Below are 22,674 nucleotides of genomic sequence, written 5' to 3'. Positions count from 1 at the left end.
TGCTTGCCCAAAGGATGATGAATAGGGAGTTGTGATTGATGATTCATGAAATTCTCACATGGGTTCAGTGATGGCTTTGCATGTGGACCGGATAGAGCAGACCAAGTTATAAAAACAAGCAATGATATGTCAAAAAGTCTTGTGGCATGGAAAAGATAGTGGTGGTATTGGTAGGATTCAACCTGCAGATTATGCTAAGGACTTTGATCTTGGCTTCTTAGACCATGGATGGGCAGACTTCAGGCTTATGAGATCTACTTTGCTTTTTCCAAGTACATCAAGGTCCGTGTGTGTGTGTGTGTGTGTGTGTTTGGGGGAGTGGAGTCAATTGCCTATTATACCCCATGAATAATAGCCTCATATCACACTGTATCTACAAATCTGTGCCCATTTTGAAAAATGGTCTCCAAGAGACCGCTACAGTTTCACAAAGACCTAGTCAAAGGCACCCAGTTAATGTGGATATTGTACAAGTTAGGAACAATCAAGCTAAGAGATCAGCCTTAACACAAAGACAGCCGACAGATAGATAGACCTTTTAGCTTTGCTTCCTAATCTTGAACTAAAGAGAGTTGGGAACTCTTACCAGTTTGCAGCAAACCACCCACTCTTAGCTCTTAGAAGATGGCCAGAATACCATCTGACTGTGGCTGAGGGGAGAGTGTTGTGTCCAAGAATCAAGGCAGAAGTAGTTCACCAGTGCTTTCCTGGAAAGCAAGATGCAACAACCATAGCAAAACTGAACACGTATGCCTAGGCCTATCTCTTTTTGTGGGCTGACTTCCATTACTCCCTGCTGTCTTAAAAGAAGGCTTAAATGGACACTCCTTACTAAATCAACACATAGAGCCCATGTTTTGTATGCAGACCTAGCCAAGTTTAATCCCAGGTAGAGTTAGGGGAATACCTCTGTCTGAAAACCCCCAGAGACCCCCCCCCTGCAAGTCAGTACAGATACTACTGAGATAAATGGACCAATAGTCTGCATTAACCTGTGAGAATGGCATCTCTTTCCTAATGATTTTTAATTTTGACCCAATGCCTTTTGATTGCAACATTATTTAGCAAAAATAGAGCCGTAAGTGACTTTTTACTGTGTTTCTTTATTCGTGTTGCTTCTCTCACACTAATCAGAGCAAATGAGTTATGATTTTATTAGAATCACCAAGGGGGGGGGGAACAAGAATCAAAATGGAAACTGTAGACAAATATGAATTTGGAAGGTGAGGTTAGCCCACTCCTTGAAAACAAAGACAGGAACACAACTTATCCTGATATATTTGCTCCCACCCTCCATGCATTGAGCAGAATCCTCTAATTTGCAGGGTTGGCGATTGCATGACAGGATCTGTGCAGATAGGTTTCACACACTGCACATGTCCAGATTTCACATCCACAGGTACACATGTTTTTCACACTGCTGCGCTTGTACAGATTTCACACACCTCTTTCACATGCTTCCACTGAACACCTGGAGGTCAAAGAGGGCCAAGACCAGCAGGTGCAATCCTGTGTATTCCTTTGGCCATTCATTATGCACATGGAAGAAATGCTTGAAGGATTATCGAGAGAGAGAGAGAGAGAGAGAGAGAGAGAGAGAGAGAGAGAGAGAGAGACTGCCTTCAGTAGGCCTGATCAGACCAGGATCGGTTATAATAGCACCTGAAGTTCAAAACAATGATAAACTACTCTCCAGGAAATCCCTCCTCTCTTCAGCAGCAAACAAGACAAATATCAGAACATTGTGCCTATCTCTGATCATGGCAGCGCAGTTACTCTTATTTCAGTGCCTATCCAAAGTAGTTCGTGTTTCCTTCTCTCTGGGTTCCATCACCCTCCTTTTGCCCTACTTTTATATAGAACTGTGACGAAAGGTTTTTCCAGACGGTTTCCTCTGTCCTTCCCCCACCCTCTCCCACCCAATTAACTGGTTCTTAACTTAAGTTTTCTACAATCTAGATCTCTTGCCTCAAGGAACCACTTGCCCTGACACAGAAAACGGCATCTATTAGCCTACAATTAACGGAAGACAATGTTGTTATCCAAGCTTCCGTTATCAGCGAGCCTCAGGGTTTGCTGTATAGAAGGCCTTCAACGTTCTTTGCTGAAGTTTAAAAATTAATCGTGGCTTATTACGAGCAGAAGGGAAGGGTGGTTTCATAACTGGGCGGAAGGTGGGAAGGGTGCATAGTAGTTTCAATATGTGGGAGAAGGAAGCTGCAGGAGGCTGCCCACGGGGTTCGTTTTTGCTCAAGGGCAGTTGCACAAAAGGAAGGAGGAAAGCATGGGCATGAGGTGAACATGAAAAACAGGTGCAAGGTGGGCCTTTCGAAATGAGGTTGGGAAGGTGAAAAACGAGCGTAACAGTTGCATGGGGTAGTAAGGGGAAGCTCTAGGGCAGTGGTAGGCAACCTAAGGCCCATGGGCAGGATGCGGCCCAATCGCCTTCTCAATCCGGCCCACGGACGGTCCGGGAATCAGTGTGTTTTTACATGAGAATGTGTGCTTTTATTTACAATGCATCTCTGGGTTATTTGTAGGGCATAGGAATTCATTAATTTCCCCCAATAAAATATACTCTGGCCCACCACATGGTCTGAGGGACGGTGGTCTAGCCCACGGCTGGAAAAAGTTTGCTGACTCCTGATTTAGCTCTTTCTTACTGACCCCTGCTCTAGGGTAATGGAAGGGAAGTTGGTGAGTGGAGCAAACCATAGTCATTCAACATAATTTAGATAGGTTGCCGAATTACGGATTTTTTTTAAAAAAAATGGGATTTCTTTCTCCTGTGTTTTCTAGCATGAAATGCACACAGCATGCCAATGAAAATTGTTTGTTTTTGTCAGAAATCTTCAGGCAGACAGCTGTAGTGCAATCCTGGTCTTGAAATATTCATTTCAAGCTGGTGGGTAGGTACTACTTTTGTATGGATATTTCTTGTCTGCTCTGACTCATATGGCGCTCTCTGGCATGCAGGTCCTGTTTTTTCCCCTTTGGCGTTGTGACCCATTGAGCATGTGATGGTTGAGCGTGGCCCCCATAGTTAGGCACAGTGAGTGCAGGTAGCAGAAATCCAGTCAGTCCCCAAAGTGCTACTGGAGCAGGGCTTGAGAGACCTTGTAGGGGATACTCCATAACAAGTTATTAAAAATATATTAAAACTAATGCATTTTTTTTTTAAGCATTTATATGCCATCTTCCATGCCAACCCTAGATGGTTTACAACCTTAGAAAACAATCCAAAAATCTAAATTTTGAACCAATTGTTGTAAATAAAAAACAGTAACAGTAAATACAGATTAAAAGACAACCACAAATTCAGTAACCACTACAGTTCTGAAGCCAGGTATCAGTCCCGGTCATGGCAGGGAGGAGAAATGACCGATAAGGAGAGAATTTTGACAGTTTAATGGTGATATAAGGTCTGGCTACGGAAATAGCTAGGCATTCTTAGGGGTTTGTCAGGCAGGATAAACCTGTTTAATTTCCTCAGAAAGGGTCTAGAGGTGCTTTTATGGGAAGAGTAAAGCAGATAGCCGTCCCTGGGGGAGATAGCTGTAACAGAAACAGTTCTGTGGTGGATAATTCCAGGTAAAGTTCTTGTTTAAACCTGGAACAGTGTTTCGGGCAGAAAACAAGGGCTGTGCCTTTGAGAGTGAAGCTGCCAGGCCTCTTTGAGTAAGTGGTAATAAAATACAGTTTCTACTTCCATTGTGTCTCAACTTTGATTTATACCTCTGTTGGAGAATAAGTTGTCATGGGAACCCAAATATCAAGATTATATACGCTACCACATAAGGTGAATTCCAGAATTCTCTGTGAGCAAGGTTAAATCTCCTCAGACACGGTCATGTTGCCCTTCTCCTATCTTCACTGAGGGAGCATGTCACAATGGCTATTCATGGCTACTAGCTGCAACAGCTATGCCTGTCTCCACTGTCAGAGGCAATGTGCCTCTGACTACCAACAGCTGAGGATCATGAACGGAAAATTATTGCCGTCGTGTCCTCCTTGCAGGGTTCCCATAGGCATGTGGTGGGCCACTGTGAAAATGAGCCTTTGGCCCGATCCGCCAGGGCTTTTCTTACATTTTTTGGTATAATTATTCCCTTTATTTTTCAGCTATTAATTAGTGCATTCTTGTTTTAACAGAGTTGCCTTTGATCAACCTCTAAGTCCAGATATTAAACAAGACCGTGCAGATAAGCATACAAAAGGCCATTATGCAAACATTGGCCCGTGGTTTGGCCAATAAATAACGTTCCTGCCAGGGTACCCAGAGCTACAGAACAACGTTTTCCTAAATAACTCTTGTAGCCGTCACTTCGTTGGGGTATTGTTTGATTTAACTACTGTATGTCCTTTACAAGGCACGTCTCCTCGCCTTTCACCTTGGAAAGAGACATAAATCTCTTTGCAGCGTTGGGCAATAAATAGGCTTGGGTTTTGGCAAGGGAGAGTACATGCCTTAGAAATGGTGCATTCTTTTAAAGACTTTCTGTTTTTGTTTTTTTAAAATAATTTTTATTCGTTTTTCAAACACATAATAAAAACAGAACAAGACAAACAGAAGAAAAACAGAAGAAAAACAAGAAAATCAAAACACAAGCAAAAACATACAAAACAATTAAACCAATATAACTTCAAAATCATAATTTCATACCCTTCTTTCTTTTGACTTCCCCATACCTCCCCATCCCTGCATCCTTGTTTAGTGATTCTTTAGCAACCCTTTAGTCAATTATCTTAATTCCCTTTCATAGAATTTCCTTTAGTTTTTTAGTTACTGCTGCAGTTCTCTGCCTCTTACCCCCTGACATCTTAACATTCCTCAATTTTGCAATAGTTTTTGAGATATATTTTAAATTTCTTCCAGTCCTCTTCCACTGTCTCCTTCCCCTGGTCGCGGATTCTGCCCGTCATCTCAGCCAGTCCCATAAAGTCCATCACCTTTGTTTGCCATTCTTCCAGAGTAGGTAGTTCTTGCATCTTCCAATACTTTGCCAGTAGAATTCTTGCTGCTGTGGTGGCATACATAAAGAAAATCCTATCCTTCTTTAACACCAATTGGCCAACCATGCCCAAGAGAAAAGCCTCTGGTTTCTTAGGAAAAGTCCACCTAAGGACCTTCTTAATTTCATTATAGATCATTTCCCAGAAAGCTTTAACCTTTGGGCAGGTCCACCAAAGGTGGTAAAAAGTGCCTTCACTTTTAAAGACTTTCTGTAGCCTGAAAAATAGGCACCCTGCTGAAAAAGTTTGCTGACCCCCGTTCATGATCATTTGTGTCCATGATGTTACCAGGGCAGTTATACTTTCAGTGCTCTTTGTGCCTATAAGAGTTTCAGGATGAACAAACTGCTTGGTTTCAAATTTGTGCAAGTTCCTACTGAAATCCTGTAACCTTTATACTGTAAATATTCTGGGAAAGTTTGGTGTACTGCAAGAGTGCCCCTCCAGATGGCATTAATGCCGTGACATTGCAGAAGCATCACGTAACAGGGGAACGATGTGCGGACGGTCCAGTATAAATCCATCTCTAATGCATTGCTGTTGTGTCAATGACATGTCACAGAATACAGCCACAAAAAAACACTGGTCTAGAGGTGCATTTCTGTCTTCACTTAAAAGTGGGGGGGGGGGGGCGTGCTGTACATTGCTGCTCTGATCCAATCAAAAAACCCTTGTGGCTGCTCCTAAGTAAAAATAGAAATGGAAATTCCGCCATGGATCTCCAGCATTTCCTGTTGAGGCAGGAGGTGTTTGCAATAAGTGTTTGCAATAAGCAAACCCAGCACCTACCACTGGCTCTTTGATTCAGAAAAGCAAACCTGCAGCCCAGATGGCGCATGTCTCAGTGCACAGAGGTCTCAATACATCCATATTTTCTCTTACGAAATCAAGCTGACAGCCGTATCATAAATAAATGATACTCGTTTTGCAACCAGCCGGCACTGCAAATGCAGCCCTGTCCCCCAGAGGAGGAATGGTGGCACACCAGCACTAATGCCTAATAGCTCTCGGACTCTCAAGTGGGGAAGGGCAGAAAAGCTTATTCATGCTCCATGCTCACAGCACACGGCTTTAGCTTTTTGCTTTTAAACAGGAAACACCTTTATTTCATTCACAGCAGGCTTTAGTAAATAACGAAAGACAACGGTCCTTCGTTGACCTGATCTGGCAGCAATGAGTTCCACAGCTCAGCAGAAACCATGATAATCAATGGTAGACAAATGACATGTTTTAAAAAAGAAGAGGAAGAGGAGCTTAGAAAGATACAAGGATTCCTGTTTCATATAAAACACTCAAGGACCCAGACTCAAGTTCCTTACTCCATGTTCTTACCAGGAGTTCCTCGTCACAGGATCTCTCTCTCTCATTCTGATAGATAGATGATAGATAGATTGATAGATGATAGATAGATAGATAGATGATAGATTAGATAGATAGATGATAGATGGATGATAGATAGATAGATAGATAGATAGATAGATAGATAGATAGATATAGATAGATAGATAGAGATAGATAATGATGATGATGATAGATAGATAGATGATAGATAGATAGATAGATGATAGATAGATAGATAGATAGATAGATAGATAGATAGATAGATAGATAGATGATAGATAGATAGATATCCCTTATAACTTATTTCTGGTTACAGATAGGTAGCCGTGTTGGTCTGCCATAGTCAAAACAAAATAAAAAAATTCCTTCCAGTAGCACCTTAAAGACCAACTAAATTAGTTATTGGTATGAGCTTTTGTGTGCATGCACACTTCTTCAGATTCTTCAGGTATCTGAAGAAGTGTGCATGCACACGAAAGCTCATACCAATAACTAATTTAGTTGGTCTTTAAGGTGCTACTGGAAGGAATTTTTTTATTTTGTTTTAACTTATTTCTGCTTCCCCTGACTTGCCACTGAAATTTATAACCCCAGACTCCCTCTCTTAGCTATCTCTTTAGCCCAATTTGCACTATACATTTTAAGCAGTGTCATACCAGTTTAAACAACTGTGGCCTCCCCAAAAGCATTCTGGGAGCTGCAGTTGGTTAAGGTTGCTGAGAGTCATTAGGAGACCACCCCCCCCCCCCACAACTCCCCTCACAGAGCTACAATTTCCAGAGTTCTCTGAGAAGAGGGGATGATTTTTAAACCACTTGGTGAATTGTAACTCTCAGAGGAACAGGAATCTCATACAACTCTCAGCAGTTATCACCCTTAACAAACCACAGTTCCTAGGATTCTTTCGTTGAAGGTGGTAGAGTATTTCTTCGAATGTGTGGCACAGATAGGTCCTTGTTTTCTGTTTCACCAAAGGGTATGGCCTGAACCAACACTGCTCAAATTACAAGGAAGAGGGTTTTTCACTAAACTTTAGGGCACAAGCTGTTCAACAGTTGAACAGGCTACCTCAGAAGGTGTTGAAGTCCAGGAACACAAGAAGCTTTCTTTGGTCTATCTAAGTCAGTACAGTCGTACCATGGATCCCAAACGCCTTGCGAGTCAAACGTTTTGGCTCCCGAACGCCACAAACCCGGAAGTGAGTGCTCTGGTTTGCGAACGTTCTTTGGAACCCAAACGTTCTACACGGCTTCAAGCGTACGTGGAATCTGAAATGGGTTCCATTCAACTTCCAAGGTACCACTGTATTGTCTTCACAGAATAGCTTGAATAAGGTGAGACCGAGAGGAGATGTGATAGCCATCTTCAACTATCTAAAGGGCTGTCACATGGAAGATGGAGCAAACTTGTTTTCTCCTGCTCTGGAGGGTAGGGCTCAAGTTACAAGAAAGGAAATTCCGACTAAACATCAGGAAGAGCTTTCTGACAGAAAGAGCTGTTATACAGTGGAACGGTCTCCCTCAGGAGGTTGCAGACTCTCCATCCTTGGAGGTTTTGAAGCAGAGTTTGGATGGCCATCTGTCATGGATGCTTGCACTGAGATTTCTGCATTGGACTAAATGACTCTTGGGGTCCCTTCCAACGCCACAGTTCTGATTCTTTGATTTAGTTGCTATAGGGTGTCTCCCCCCCCCCCGTCAGCCTTTTCACAGTCCATACGATTCCTGTAGTATTATTTACTCTTAGTATGCAGATATTAGTGTGTGAGTATTGAAGGAGTCAGGGCTATAGTTCCTACCTGGCCTGGCCCGCTTTTGGAACTCACAAGCAGCTTACCATGTGTTATGTACTAAGCTTGGATCCTAGAACAATAGGCAAGTAGGATCCTAGAATGCAAGAACTGATTGGCCTGCAGGAGAAGATCAATCAGGCTCCAGGAGGAAGTTAATCAGCCTATTAGGCTGGTAGGATTGTAGAATGCAGGAACTGATTGGTCTGCAGGAAAAGACCAATCAGGCTCCAGGAGGGAAGCAGAATCAGCCAATCAGACGGGACTCATTGTGTAAATATTGTATATAAAAGCCTGAGGTTTGGGGGGCAAAAAATCACTGTTTTACAAGCTGCAATAAAGAGCATGAAATCACTACGAGTATATTTCACCATGTATAAAATTCTTCTTAACTTTCTCCCTGAAACAAGTCCGCGTGGATGTTGGTGGTAACGTGGGGAGCTTTTTAATACATTGCTTCAATGTGAAATAGCTTTATATAACTGCTTCTATGGCACTTGCAGTTCAGATTTTAAACCCCAGGCTTTTATATGTTTTAGTCCAGCTGAGATTTGGGAACTAAATCATCACCGTACTTCTTTTCCACAACCCTGAAGTGTTTATGCCTAGCCACCAGAAGAAAGGTGAAATTGTCGGAGACTGCAAGGGAAGTTGCTTCAACAAAGGGTTTCCTCTTTTTGGAGCCTATGTATGAGAAACTGTCCATTTGTTTGCTGACAGATGGCCTTGCCTAGCCATTCTTTTGAATGAAGAGGTCAGTACATGAAGAGTTATGAGAATGGGCTTGGATTTGTATGAAGCTAGAGAGCCTTGCCTGTAACACTTGCACTTTAATTCAGCGATTTGGAAAAGCAGTCTTTGACTGTCTTTCTAAAAAATCCAAACCTCTGGTTATTGACTTGGGCTATAAACACTGCAAATTTTCAGCTTGCAATTCTTCTGAGAGTAGGTGCTTTTACTTCATGGTATTTTTCTCTCCCCTTCTTTATGCCCCTTTGTGACATGGTGTAATTTTGCCCATCAGGATTCTCCTTCCCTGTTCTGCTTTTCGCAGTATCCTCTTTGAAGATCCGAACACATGGCTGCATTCAGCACGATGGTTTTGTTTTGTTTTTTAAAGTAAATAAATCATTATGCTTAGCCAACAGAGGAAAATTAACATTGACCAAGACCATCTAGCACTGAGACACTGGAATTAACTGTAGCAGGTTTCCTACAGCTCTGCGGATGCTGTAGGCCCACAACTCCCATCATTCCTGGCCATTGGCTGAGGCTGATGGGAGTTGGAGCCCAACAGTTTGCCTAGCAGGCATGTCCAAAGTCTGCTTCGGGGGCCTAATGTGCCCCACCGGTTGGTTTTTTAGGGTTTAGGTTGTTGTGGAACAACCCTTTTTTAGGGTTTAGGTTGTTGTGGAACAACCTAAACCCTAAAAAGAAGCTCAACAACTTTGGGATAAAATCATAAAAAAGCTCAACAACTTCAATCCTAAAAAAAATGGTCAACAACTTTGGCCCTTTGGTTGGCCCTCACGGCCCTTCACCTCATCAAATCTGGCCGTCTTTGAAAAAAGGTTGGACACCACAGCTGAAGGCAAACTATTTAGCATGAAAGAGCATTCATGTGGCATCCCTCAGCCTTGTTCTGGAGCAGACTTTCCCAAACTTGGGTGTCCAGCTGTTGTTGGACTACAACTCCCATCATCCCTAGCTAGCAGGACCAGTGGTGGACCAGTGGTCAGGAAAGATGGGAATTGTACCCCCAAAGCAGCTAGAGACCTAAGTTTGGGAAAGCCTGTTCTAGAGCCTGGGGCGATTCATTACTTCTGGGAGGAGGGGGTGAATGTTCAGGCATTTGTTTTTCTGGAGTGCAATGAACTCCACCCTTAACTAGGGCAGCCTTAGAAGCCTTCCCACAGTTTGAAAGTTACAAGGGTAAGAGATGTGAAGCAATTTTACATACTTAGAAAGATCTTGTAATTGTTGGGAACAAAAGGAAGCAATATTCAGCGATAACCAAGAAGCAAGTTGGTTTAATTCAAGCTCTCGCAGTTGTATTTGATGTAGGCATTCTAACTCGGTGTGTTTTAAAGGATCTTAAAACATAGCCCTGCATGTTAGTGGGATCTGCTTTATTGGCTTGGATGTCCAACCTCTTCCTGGCTCCTTTCTGTACTGGCATAAGGCTCTTATTCTCTGTGCATTTTATCAAAATCAATCTTAGCAGAGCTGGTGGATTGCTGACAGTGCATTACACAATAGGCTAAACCCTCCAAACCTGAATGTGAGGCGTGTTAATATCACAATGCCAAGAATCTCTTCCCAGAGGCGTTATTACCTAGTAAAAACCCTAGAGGGAAAATGTTGGGCTAGCTCTCCTGCAAATGTGGTCAAGGTCACTGCCTGAGAACCAGATTGTACGTTATGGATGGGCTCTAAAGACTTGTTCAGCCCAGTGGAGATTTGGGCTTCTTTTTCTGGAACTCCCAAGCTGTGTGCCAAACTGTTTTCGAGATTGAGGGGCCTTTCGAAAGCAGGTGGTGATTGGCCATGGGGTCTCCTGATCAAAATACGAGCAGTCCACTGGCCATGCCAGGCTTTTGAGTACGCCAAAGCCAGGTGCTAGCTCTTTGGAGCCTATCCTATATTTTCCCCCGGACGGAGATAATTTCCACATAAAAAGGATGTCCTGCTTAAAGTTGCTTTCAATCTTTTCTCAGCATGCAAAGGGGGAAACGCCTGATGATAGCCCAGCTGCATGTTATGTGTCATTGTGTGAAACGAAAGCCCAATGGACACATTCCCTGTCTCCTCCCCTCGCCCCCTCCAAAATCAACTTTGTAAGGGGACAGTTTTGTGTGGAGAAGCAGCAAGGGGGAGCATGTGCTTTATCCTTTTCTCTTCATCCGTTTTTGCATTTGTGCTTCCAGTCTTCCCACCCTCCAAGCTGCTTTCTCTCCTTGCAGGGTTTCCACACGTGTTTACCCTTGCAAACATGTATTAAGAACTTCATGGAGGAAAAAGCAACCTGGGAGGGGGTAATTAATTTGAAGTAGGGGGAAAGTTAAGCACCCACTGCTTATTTATGTAAATCCCTGCGCCCGGCCCCCAGGAATGGCTCTTCCAGGTAGTAAATAGAAAGGGACACCTGAGTTTACTCACTTGAATCTCTGTGTAAAATTTCAAGCCGGACTTTGCAACCTTGGCACTCTCTGTGCTGACTAGAACTTATGAGAGTTGTACTCCAAAACATCTGGAGGAATACCCCTCATGCAGTGGCAGCTGGTGGAGCCAGAGTCAATGATTGGCAGAGCCAACAATTTCTACCTTGGCTGCCATCCTCCTCCCTTGAAGAAAAGGAACCTAGCAGACAGTGGCAACCCCTGGACTGGATGTATGTGGGAAGGCAGGTAGGGTGAGTTGGTGGCACAGTGCCCTGTTTGGCTTAATGGTCCAGCCTCCACTGTCCCCATCTTGAACCTGCTTGGGTACAGAGCCTACACTGGATTTTTTCATTGCCTTTTATCTGAATTTGTAAATATCTCTGTCTCTCTTTAACAGGTCAGCTGCGAGGAAGAGTCGCTTGTGGCCGCACCTCTCTCCGCCTAGGCCCTTCTCAGCCAGAAGCTAGGCGAAGCTGACGGGAGCCTTTCAACGCATTGCGTTCCCATGGGGACTGTACCAGATCCTCTGAGGTCTGCCAAGCGTCCACTGGTCACCGCTTCCGAGGAGGAAAACGACCTGAAAAGGTTGCAGTCCTCTAAACACCAGCACAAGCAAGCAAGCATAGAGAGCAACAGTAATGGATTTCCTTTCACTGCTAAGGTGCAACCCACTGGAGATCACCTGCTTGAAGGGAACTGCGGGGTGGAAGCTGATGTTGCAACGGGCGAACGGCATTGTGGGTATGACACTGGGAAACCAAGAATGTTTTCTCCTGGGTCCTCCAGCCCATCCAAAGAAGGCTGCCTAGCAGTTCTGGAGCCGGGGAATAACTCTGAGCGGGAAAGCATTAGTGATGCCGGAGCTCAAGGCCAGGACCCAGCAAAAGAACATGTTGCAGTCAAGGCACCTGCTACCCAGGAAGCCAATGAAATTGTGCCAAGTGGTGCTGGAGGGCAACTTTGCAGTGCAGCAGATAAGGCAAGCTCTCTGCCTGGAGGTGGTGGTGGCAGAGTCACAGAGAGCAGAGCTCATGGCGGGTCTTCTCCTCCTTCAGATGCCCAGCAAGCTGCTCCAACCACAAAGGAAATTGTGGGTGAAAGGATTGGTCCCGAAGTGACGCAGGTGCCAGACTTGGCAAAGGAACTGGAGCCTCTCTCTGATCTTGCGCTGAAGGCCCACGGTTGCTCGGATGCAGAGCCAAAGGGCTCAAAGGAGGCAGGCTCTGAGTCTGGCTCAAGAACTGCACCAGAGATGGTCCCCAAACCCAGCCTTGGGAGCACACCACAGCCTTCGTGCAGTGACAAGGCTGTGGAGAAGGTAGGGCCTGAGCCCTCTGAGTTGAAGGACACAGGGGCCATGATGGTCCAACCTGAGGGTGGAGAGGTGGCCAGCAGGACCCATCAGGATGCCGGGGTGCAGGCTGTAGCCAGCATGGAAAGCAGATCAGCGTCCACCAGCCCAAGCATCTTTGCTGCATTCTTACGGGAAAACATGCCTCCCCAGGCAACACAGAAGCAAGAGCAGTTGCACATTATTTACACAGGAGCCGGCGGGAAGGAGCAATCGGAAATCGTCGACGACTTTCCGGCGCTTGTCCAGACAGCTGTGTCTCCTGCCAACGTGACCGAAGCCCATATCCAGGCAGCAGCTGCAATAGACGAGGGGTTGGCAGTTCAGGCTGTCAAACTTCAAGAGGGCACAGCAGGCACTCATGATACAGCCCACTCGACTTTGCCAGGCGACGTGACGTATCCCTGCCCTGGCGGTGTGCAAGAAACGTCGTCCAAGGTGACAGAAGCACAAACAGCAAATGCAGCCAGCCATCGCAGCGATGCTTCCCAGGAGCTGCTGGACGCTTCAGCCATGCTGAAGACAGCGCCGATTGACCAGATTACTGTCAATGGCAGCGCTTCCCCGCACCCCACACGCAGCGAAACCAAGCTACCTCCACCTTCTGCTCTGCCAGGAATCAATAGCAAACCTCAGCACCTTGGACCCTCCTCTGTTGCAGAAAGCCAGCAGACGCCTCCAGCCTCCTGCAGCATATCTGAACAAGACAAGGCTCTCCAAACCACTGGCGGCACTCCCGATAGCGGTTGCAGAGAGCAACCGCACACTGAGACAGTTAGGAGTCTTGAGACAGTTCCAGCCAGCCTCCATGTGGACATCAAACCAAAGGGGGAAGGGAAATCCGTCCCTCTCAGTCCAAAGGAACAGGGGACAACTAACGCTGTAGCAGTGGCTACTACGCCCCCGACCATGTGTGCCCCAGCCACGGCAAAAATTGAGCAGGATAAACTTCCAGACAAAGAGGCGGGAGGATTTGGCATTCAGAATCTGGAAGCTGAGTCTGGGTTGAGTAGAAATTCTGGCCCTGGCCTAGGAACCAAAAGCAACAGAACTAAGAAGGGAGAGAAGGGCAGTCTTTCAGCCTCTCCCGCTTTGCCCTTGCCAAAGCTGGGCGAGAAGAAGAAGGAAGGAAAACCTGCCGCGGAGGGCAAAGGGCACCTGAAGCAGTCTAAGCGCGTCCGGGATGTCGTGTGGGATGAGCAGGGCATGACTTGGGAGGTTTATGGGGCCTCCCTTGACCCCGAGTCGTTGGGGGTCGCCATCCAGAATCACTTGCAGAGGCAGATTAGAGAACATGAGAAACTGATTAAGGCCCAAAACAGCCAGACCCGGAAATCTGTTTCTTCGGATACGTCTTCAAATAGAAAACTTAAAGGGAGGCAGCACAGTGTTTTCCAGTCCATGATGCAGAATTTCAGGCGCCCCAATTGCTGCGTTCGCCCTGCTGCTTCCTCTGTGTTGGATTGAAAGAGTCGGGAAGGCGACGAGCGTCCGTTTGTAGCCATTTGTTTCTGTGTGTGCACAGAAATCTGTAGAAAATAAGCCCAGGAGCTCAGCTTTGATGCTTGAGATTCTGATATAATGATTGGGGGTGGGTGGGAGGGGGGGCAGAGTAACGGCTGTGTACTGTATGCCCAGTAAGTCATCACATCTGAGCTGTCTTGTTCTCTGCAAATGACACGTGCAGCTTTTACGTTTACTTAGAAGCCACTCCGGTCTGTTGCCAAACGACAACATAAGCACTTAAAAACAAAGCACAATGTGAGATTGCCAATTTACTGCAGCAACGGTGTGGCAGCTTTTTGCAGACGGAAGAGAAGGGAGGCATCAAACCCTTTGCAAACGCCTTTCACGTACGACTAGGTCTTAATAATGTCGATAACGAAAACTTCAACAACTCTGTGTTAATGTAGCAAATATTCCCAAGTACCTGGATCAGGTTGCGTTGGTGCTGAGAGAGTCAGAGGAGCTGGTTTTCTTAAAATGATAGACACTCTTTGAGGAGGGGGTAAGAGGATATCAACTTGCAATTAGGGTGGTATTCCAAGTACACCTGCCAAAAGGAGGCACCCCAAAGACGATCCACCCCTTTTGCCTCACATGCTAAAGAGCCCTTAGGGATCCTGTGCCAATCACATGCTAGCCTTTGCCAACCTGGGGTCATCCAGATGTTTCGTACTACACCTTCCATCAGCCCCAACTGTGATGATGGGAGTTGTGGTCCAAAACATCTGGACATCCCGTTGGAGAAGGTTAATCTGTACATATATGGTTACAGTGTGCCAAAAGGCCTGCTGGTGGCATTCCTCTTGAAGATTCTGGAAACCTCTGGCATCCCAGACGTGATAAAGGTCCTTCAGACTGGAGTATAAGGGACTTCAGAAATACCCAGGAAATTTCAGTGGGTGCCAGAATTTCTGTTAAGTGTGAGATTTTGACTGTTATTTGCTCCTTAATGGGTCTCCTCTTTCTGTCCGCCACCCCGCCCACTGCAATTTTGTATTTTGCAATGTTTTATCATACAGGTGATACTTCCATGTCACAGAGAAGCAGAGAAATTGTTTGGATTTTCAGCAGCAATGTAGAGAGGGCGCAAAAGATTATTGTGCAGCCTTGTTAAAACTATTTTTTTTATATATAATTTTTTAAAATTAGTTTTCCACTATACCCCCCAAAGTAGCCAAATTATAACAATAACAATTAATTCCCAAATGGTACAATTATCAAAATGCCAATCAACTTCCAATTAATACATTTTAGTTAAAGTGGCTCCCCGTATGGTATTTTGGTGCATTTCTGATCTTATATCAACGCGTTCCATGATCTTAATTTATGTCAGTTACATTTCAGTTATAATAATAACAACCCTTTAGTCAACAGCTACATAATTAATGAACTCCATTCATGATGTTATAAGATACAAATTTATAAAGTTTCAAGTGAGGAACTCAAACTATTATCTTTATTCTGCCCTGCGTGTGAAAACTGTTAGGTCCATAGAGATTCCTTCTGTCCATATATGATGTTGTCTCTTTCACTTCCCAACTTGTTGTTTTCTCCCATTTTGACTTGGTGCAGAACTGAATCTCGAAGTTTCTCAGAGGTCTGATCTCTCCATCCCTTGCTTTGATGTCTCGGAACAGGTGACAGTTTCCTAGAAACCATTCCGTCTCACTAGTAAACCATGTCACAGATCTTCGCCATTTCCCCCTCAGCCTAGAAAAAGGTGGGCGGTTTTCAAATGCGCTGAATATTTAATACTCCTTTCCAACTCCCAGAATCTCTGCAGCGTTCTTATCACAGCCCCTAGATTCTTTTCCTTTCAGCTAGAGATTTATGGTGCAATTCATGGTGCCAGGACCGTCTGCTCGCTGCCATGCTAAATAGAAGCTATGCCTCTTGGTCTTGAATGTGAGCAACCAACAGGACAGTGTTGTCGTAGGTGTCTCAAACATTGTGTTTCCCTACAGAATGTCCCCAAGAAGCTTGTTTGGGAGGGTGAAATAACTGCTAGTTCTTTACTCTGTCTTGTTAACATGTGGAGAACCAGTGTGGTGTAATGGTTAGGGTGTTAGACCAGGATCTGGGAGAGCAGGGTTCAAATCCCCACTCAGCCATGAAGCTCACTGGGTGACCTTGGGTCACTCACCATCTCTTAGCCTAACCTACCTCACGGGACTGTTGTGAGGATGAAATGAAGAGGACAACCACATACACCACCTTGAGGATAAAGGTGGTATATAATTGTTATCATTTCTAGCTCAGAGGCAAATGTGAGTGCCCCTTCATTTCAGAGCAGGTGGGAAGTGCCTCTGAAGTGGCTTCAGTGTGGATGATAACATTGTGGGGAAAATCTGCGTTGCTATCCTCTCCCGAATGATCTCAGAGCACCACAGGAAGCCTTTAGAGGCTTCCCATGCTTTTAAGGTACCATTCGTTCCATCAGTTTTACTCAGTAAGGCTTAAGCAAGATTTCACCCCATATAGGATTCCCAGTTCTGAGAACCTTTGCACTCTTACTGAACTTAACTATTAAAAAAGAAAAAAACCAATTCCAAATTATTCCCCTCTCCGCAAATTGGCGGTGGCCACTCAGCCAGAAGAGCTTAGTAGATTGTTAATTGATTTTGTCACTCCAGTTGTGTAACTGGTGCTTTATGGATCTGGGGGCTAGATTAAGAAAGACAATCTGGGGGAAGGGAAATCACAGCATCCGGATAATTGCCCAACCTTCGCCGGGCTTTCCGTGTCAAAAAAGCAAAAGCCACAAGCCTAGCCAGCTGAAAGTGGAAAGGTCTGTGGTATATCTGTTCCCTTGCTTGAGGTTGGATGGATAAAAGGCTTAAGCATCCCAGCAGAATCTGCTCAAGCAGAGTAGGCTGGATTCCAGGAGTGAAATTCAAATTTTGCAGTCATATACATGTTTATTCCAGATAAATTTAAGGGTGGAACCACCAATTGCACAAAATAAAAATAGTCTGCTTCCAAAAGTGGAACCCCTCTGCTAACTATTCTCCTCCCCCCTCCCCCATGTGCAGTAAAACATGTGACCTATTTCTGATGCCACTGTTTAGTGCATTTTCCGTCTTTCCGTAACTGAGATTGCAGACATGCATGACGTTATGACATCTAGCTGTAAGGAGAGTTTTATTGCTCGTTTTGGCAGCAACCCTGGGTTCCTTATGACATGTAGCTGTCCCATTCGGAGATTTGCCTTCACACTAGAGTTTACATAAGATGTCAGTTTTGACATCAACATATTCCAGTTCTGACCATCCAATTCCAATCTCCCATGCCTGCCCCTCTGTCTTTTCTTCATAGTCAGAAAACAGCCCCAATAACTAGCACAGTTTGAGTATGTGGTGTTGTCTGTCCTCAAAAAGAAAATACTTGCATTTTTCCCCATCAGAGAAACTAAAAAATAAAACCACAATGCCATACTGGGATAATAGAAATTCATGTGGAATGCGGTAAAACAGAGGCTCACTTTTAAAAGTTTCCTAAGAACCAAGTCCACAAACTGATTAAACCTAAATCCTTGGATTTGAATTAGCTGAGTCCCAGAAAAATTTGGAGAGACTAAGCTGGCATAAATCCAAACCTGCCTAGGATTTCATGACTTCGCTGGTAGGTTGTTCCCATTGCCTAATAGCTATCTTTAAGACTACACTAGCCAATCCTTCGTGGGATGCAGCTATGAGAGAAATCAAAATGAAGACCATAGACCATAGTTCTGGCAAGATTAAGCACTTGTATATCTCACTAATTTCAACAGGAAAGTGGCCTGGTTCATGTTGCAGCAAACCATGGTTTATAGCGGGGTTGATTCACCTGCAATCCTCCAGATGTTGGACTACAGTTCCTATCATCCCTTACCACGGGATGGGGATGTTGGGATTTGGAGTCCTCAACATCTGGAGGGTGACAGGGTAGCCATCTGTAGTTTATGGCTTACCCTGAAAAAAGCAAATACCTTCCGCTTTGTTCTTCCCTAAACAGGACTTTAGGAAACCTGAAGTTTGGCTTCTTGAGATAAGCAAATGCAGGATGTGGTTCACATTCACAAATCACAACAAGCCTTCATAGTCTGTTTTCATTCACACTAAAGGGAGGAGCCAAGTACGAGCAATGTACTCATTCACAGTAAAGCACAAACCATGGTTTACTGTGACATGCAAACAAGGCCTGCATAGAACTTTTTTGAAATACCCCTCCAAATGCTTAACTTTGTCTGAAATGTATTCCACAGTTGTTGTTGTTGTTGTTTTTAAAAAGCATGAAATCATTTAGTTCCTTTATTGCCATGCATTGTGCAAAACCATTTTTCCTTCTGTTTTGTTTTTCTAAGGGGGGAAAAATGTTCAAAAGCTCTGTTTTACATATTGGCTTGAAGCTATCGGCACTGGTGTTTTTTAGAATGTACTTAGATGTACATCTTACTGACCCTTGCTTCATTGCTTCCCTGGCGGCAAAACAGGCTGTTCTGGTGGGCATGCAACACACATAATAATGATAGGAGATAACTTACTGTAAGGAGCGCCAGTTCAGCAAATCCTTCCTTGAAATGTTGTCCATAAACAAATAAATGAAAAACATTGAACACTCTTAAAAGAATTAATTCAGTTGCATTTAAAACAAAAACAAAAAACAGCAACAGCTTTCACCGTTGTGTTTTGCACAAATATTATCACCATATTTTTAGAAAGATTTGCAGTCTAGTTTTTGACTTTACCCATTGTGCTTCCTTAGGGCTCATATCCATCTGTAATTAGGTGCCTGTAGCAAGGGCTGCGAACAAAATTAGCAGCTAAGGGAATAGGGTATTATGTGGAGCAGGGTTTCCCAAATGTGGGTCTCCAGCTGTTTTTGGACTATAGTTCCCATCATCCCTGACCTATTGGTTTTAAAAACAATACAATTACAAAACAAAACAATACTCAACGATCAACAAAAAGCAATCCAAGATCAGTAACACACATTACAAAAGAAAAGAAAAGATTGAATTCACGTCACAAATTCCAACATGACTTCCAATTCCCCCATTGTGATTCCTAATTTACATTACGACTGCATACTTAACTTTATCTCTCCTAGGTTATTCGGTTGTGTTAATTTTGTAAACTTCTCTTATTTCATGCAGAAATCAATCGAGGCCTGCTGAAAAACTTAGATTATTACAATGTTCTGTTAAGTATTCTCTGTAAACATTCCACTCTCTATTAAATATTTGATCTGTATGGTCTCGGAATCTCGCTGTCAATCTTGCTAGCTCTGCATACTCTAACATTTTATTCTGCCAATCTAATTTTGAGGGAGTAGAATCTCCTTTGCAGTTCAACGGCAGCTGGAGACCCAAGTTTGGGAAACCCTGGTTTTGAGAAAGGGAGATTTGAGGCAGAGCTCCCTCCCACCCAGCCCCCAAATGGGATCAGCATAGGGCTTAGTGCAGTCCTGATCATCCCTATAGATTCATATTTGGAAGGGACCTTGAATGACCTTGGGGGCCAATCTGTAATGGGGAGCTGGCATGGTGCCCTCCAGATATTTTTGGACTCCTCAGCTGTTGGCCATGCTGCCTGGGGCTGATGAACATTGAAGTCCACAACAGCTGAAGGGCCCCCACATTGGCCACCCCTGATCAAAATGCCCCCCACAGCAGGGTTTCCCAAACTTGGGTCTGCAGCTGTTTTGGGACTACAACTCCCATCATCCCTAGCTAGCAGGACCAGTGGTCAGGGATGATGGGGACTGTAGTCCAAAAGCAGCAGGAGACCCAAATTTGGGAAACCCTGCTCTGACAGAACCAAGGTTCCGCTGTAAATCTTGTGAAATAAATCTAAAAATTCATTATTATTAGTTATTTGAAAATTAATTTTTTTAACTTTTTAGTTTCCACATACCACAAAGCTGAGGGTTTTTTTTTTTTTACAATGCAATCCTATATGCATCTGCTCAGAAGCTAATCCCATGGGGTCCAAACAGGCTTACTGCCAGGCAGGTGAGTGTGGAGTTGCTGCTTAAATGACCTGAGTTGTGACCGGAGGGCTCCCCGTGCTTCGGGCGAGTGTCTGCAAGCCTTGCGCGCCTGGCAGGAGCTCCCGCCGAGCGCGCAAGGCTTGGGGGGGCAGCCTGTTGCCCGAAGCACGCGGAGCCCTCCAGAGGGCTCGCCATGCTTCGGGCGAGTGTCTGCAAGCCTTGCGCGCCCGGCGGGAGGTCCCACCGAGCGCGCGAGGCTTGGGGCGGCAGCCTGCAGCCCGAAGCACAGGGAGCCCTCTGGAGGGTGCCCCGTGCTTCGGGCAGGCGTGTGCAAGGCTTGGGGCGGCAGCCGCGGCTAGGGGGGGGAATATTTTTTTTTATTCATTCCCCACCCCAAAAAAGAGGTGCATCCTATGGGCCAGTGCGCCCTATAGGACACAAAATACGGTACATTTTACATGAAACAAGTTCATAGGTACACAAAATCCATTAGCTCTAGGCCAGGCATGGCCAAACTTGGCCCTCCAGCTGTTTTGTGACTACAACTCCCATCACCCCTAGCTAACAGGACCAGTGGTCAGGGATGATGGGAATTGTAGTCCCAAAACAGCTGGAGGGCCAAGTTTGGCCATGTCTGCTGTAGGCAATGCCTTAAGACCTGGCCTCAACCTTGTGTTTCCTGTTACTGTTTTTCCTTCCAGGTTTCAGCCTCAGCCAATTTTGAGTACACTGTTTGTCAGCAAATAAGTAAGGGCCCTGGATTGATCTGTCTAGCCGTCAGTCACCGGAACAAACTCTTAAATAACAAAAAGTTATTCTCTCATATTCCACCATTTGATTCACTCGCAGATGATATTTGAAGTGCCATATTTGAGGGATGGGGGATGTTGTTGTTGTTTTGTATATGCCTGTGAAAGAGGTCTGTAATATCAATTTTCCTGCCTCCCTTATCATCGTCCAAAATGTGAACGTTGGGTTTATTATTTGAACGGTAGTATCCCATGACTGGTATTGTTTGGTAAGAGTCATTGATGTTTGGGATCTCTTGCCATCGTTCGTCTCTCAGCTGGGCACCAAAGTGTGTTTTCGCTCTTAGCGTACTGCTGCCCTGTTTGTGGCTGTCTCACATTCAGATGATCTAAAGTTTCTTGATGTTTATTCTCGTGCCTTCAAATCCGTTGTTTCCCCACTAAATTGTCCTCGCGGATTGTGAAAGTGATGTCCGTCAAGGAACCTTCTGTCATTTTCTCCAACGTTTTTTTTTTTCTCTTTATGGTAAAACTCTTCTGTATGGTAAACTCTTCTGACAAGATTTTCTTGAGCCGATACTTACTATTTTTTTCAAAACAAAACTGTGACTGGACTATTCATAATGTGTCAGAAGAACTGAGGGAATAAACAAATATCTGTATTTAAACGAACTTGAATCTCATGAGGAAAAATCGGGATGAAGCTTCCTCCCTTCTTCATTTACAGCAAACGTTCTTACTGGCCTTTCAGTAGCGGAGGAAGTCAGGCCAAAATGTGGTCAAAAACAATGGAAGTTTTCTGCTCCGTGACAAAACTGTGAGATTGGTCTTCACGCTCTGCAGCAGATTATCAGCTGAAGAATTCAACCCACCTCACCTTCCAGCTGAAAAAACGCCTCTAATTATAGTGTTTCCAATACAAATATATATGTATGTATGTATGTATGTATGTATATATATATAGCTAGCTAGCTATTTTAAAACTGAGAATAATTGGCTTCCAGGGAACTTGAGTGCACACGAGCAGAGAGAGTAAGTTGTAGAATACAGCTCTGGTACACTGCTTTAAAATAAATGGAACTATCATGGAAAGTGAGGGGAAATTAGGACTGTTAGCGAATACAATACAATGGGCACAGAGGCCTGCTAAAATGCATTTGCAGACAAGCAATAGTGTGTCCTCTGTTCTCCCTTTCTTCTCCCTCCCCCCTCAAAATAATAAAAAAGACCACAACACCAGCACATCCCATGGTATAAAGTATTTATTTTTAAGACTTGGCTCTAATAGGACGGAATGCAAGCAGCATTAAGTGCCTGGTGTGTTTGTGTGTGTTTGTTTTAACTGTCATGGACAAAGGCCTTTATAGAGTGATCCCAAGCAAACAATCGCATTCTGCTAATACATCCCCATGTTTGGCCCAGAAGAGAGAAGCGATCTGGCTTAGAATCACCTAAATACTGGAGTGCGAGTATAAAGTGTGCCAAACAACTTGTTGGGGGGGGGGCAACCCTGAAATGCATATAATGCTTGTAATGATCTGTAGGAACTGATTATATTGCAAAGCATGTTAGAGCTGCAGGGAGATGTTTTAACAGTATCCTCTCTCTTCTTAGGCTGTGTTTACATTCCCTCTGCGATTGCAGAGCTGCTTTGTCAAATCTGTGTTCACACAATGTTGGCCCAGACGCGTATGTATCCTGAACTTCATTACAAAATATTATTGTTTGATGCGTTGTTTCTCAAACCAGCTTCACACCAGTTGGAGTCCTCAAGCGGTTCCTAATTTGTCTCTA

General features: G+C 44.5%; 1 protein-coding gene across 3 annotated transcripts in view; it reads left to right on the top strand.

The window, feature by feature from the left end:
- GPRIN3 (GPRIN family member 3) overlaps nt 1-19,583 on the top strand; it is a 46,335-nt gene extending 26,752 nt beyond the window's left edge. Inside the window, exons 2-3 of one of the 3 annotated variants that reach the window (XR_013842450.1) lie at nt 11,702-16,953; nt 17,034-19,583. Coding sequence is in view for 2 of the 3 variants with exons in the window: in XM_079990826.1 (XP_079846952.1) it covers nt 11,810-14,122 (2,313 nt within the window). In the remaining variant the exon portion in view is untranslated. Of the gene's footprint in view, nt 1-7,690; nt 7,783-11,701 lie in introns of those variants that run through there. The other 2 variants (XM_079990827.1, XM_079990826.1) reach the window with 2 other exon arrangements.
- Nucleotides 19,584-22,674: the final 3,091 nt, after the last annotated feature.

This window comes from Podarcis cretensis (genome assembly GCF_951804945.1).
Source record: "Podarcis cretensis genome assembly, chromosome: 9".
In the NCBI taxonomy this organism is placed as follows: Eukaryota; Metazoa; Chordata; class Lepidosauria; order Squamata; family Lacertidae; genus Podarcis; species Podarcis cretensis.
This window is presented reverse-complemented; position numbering and strand designations above follow the sequence as displayed.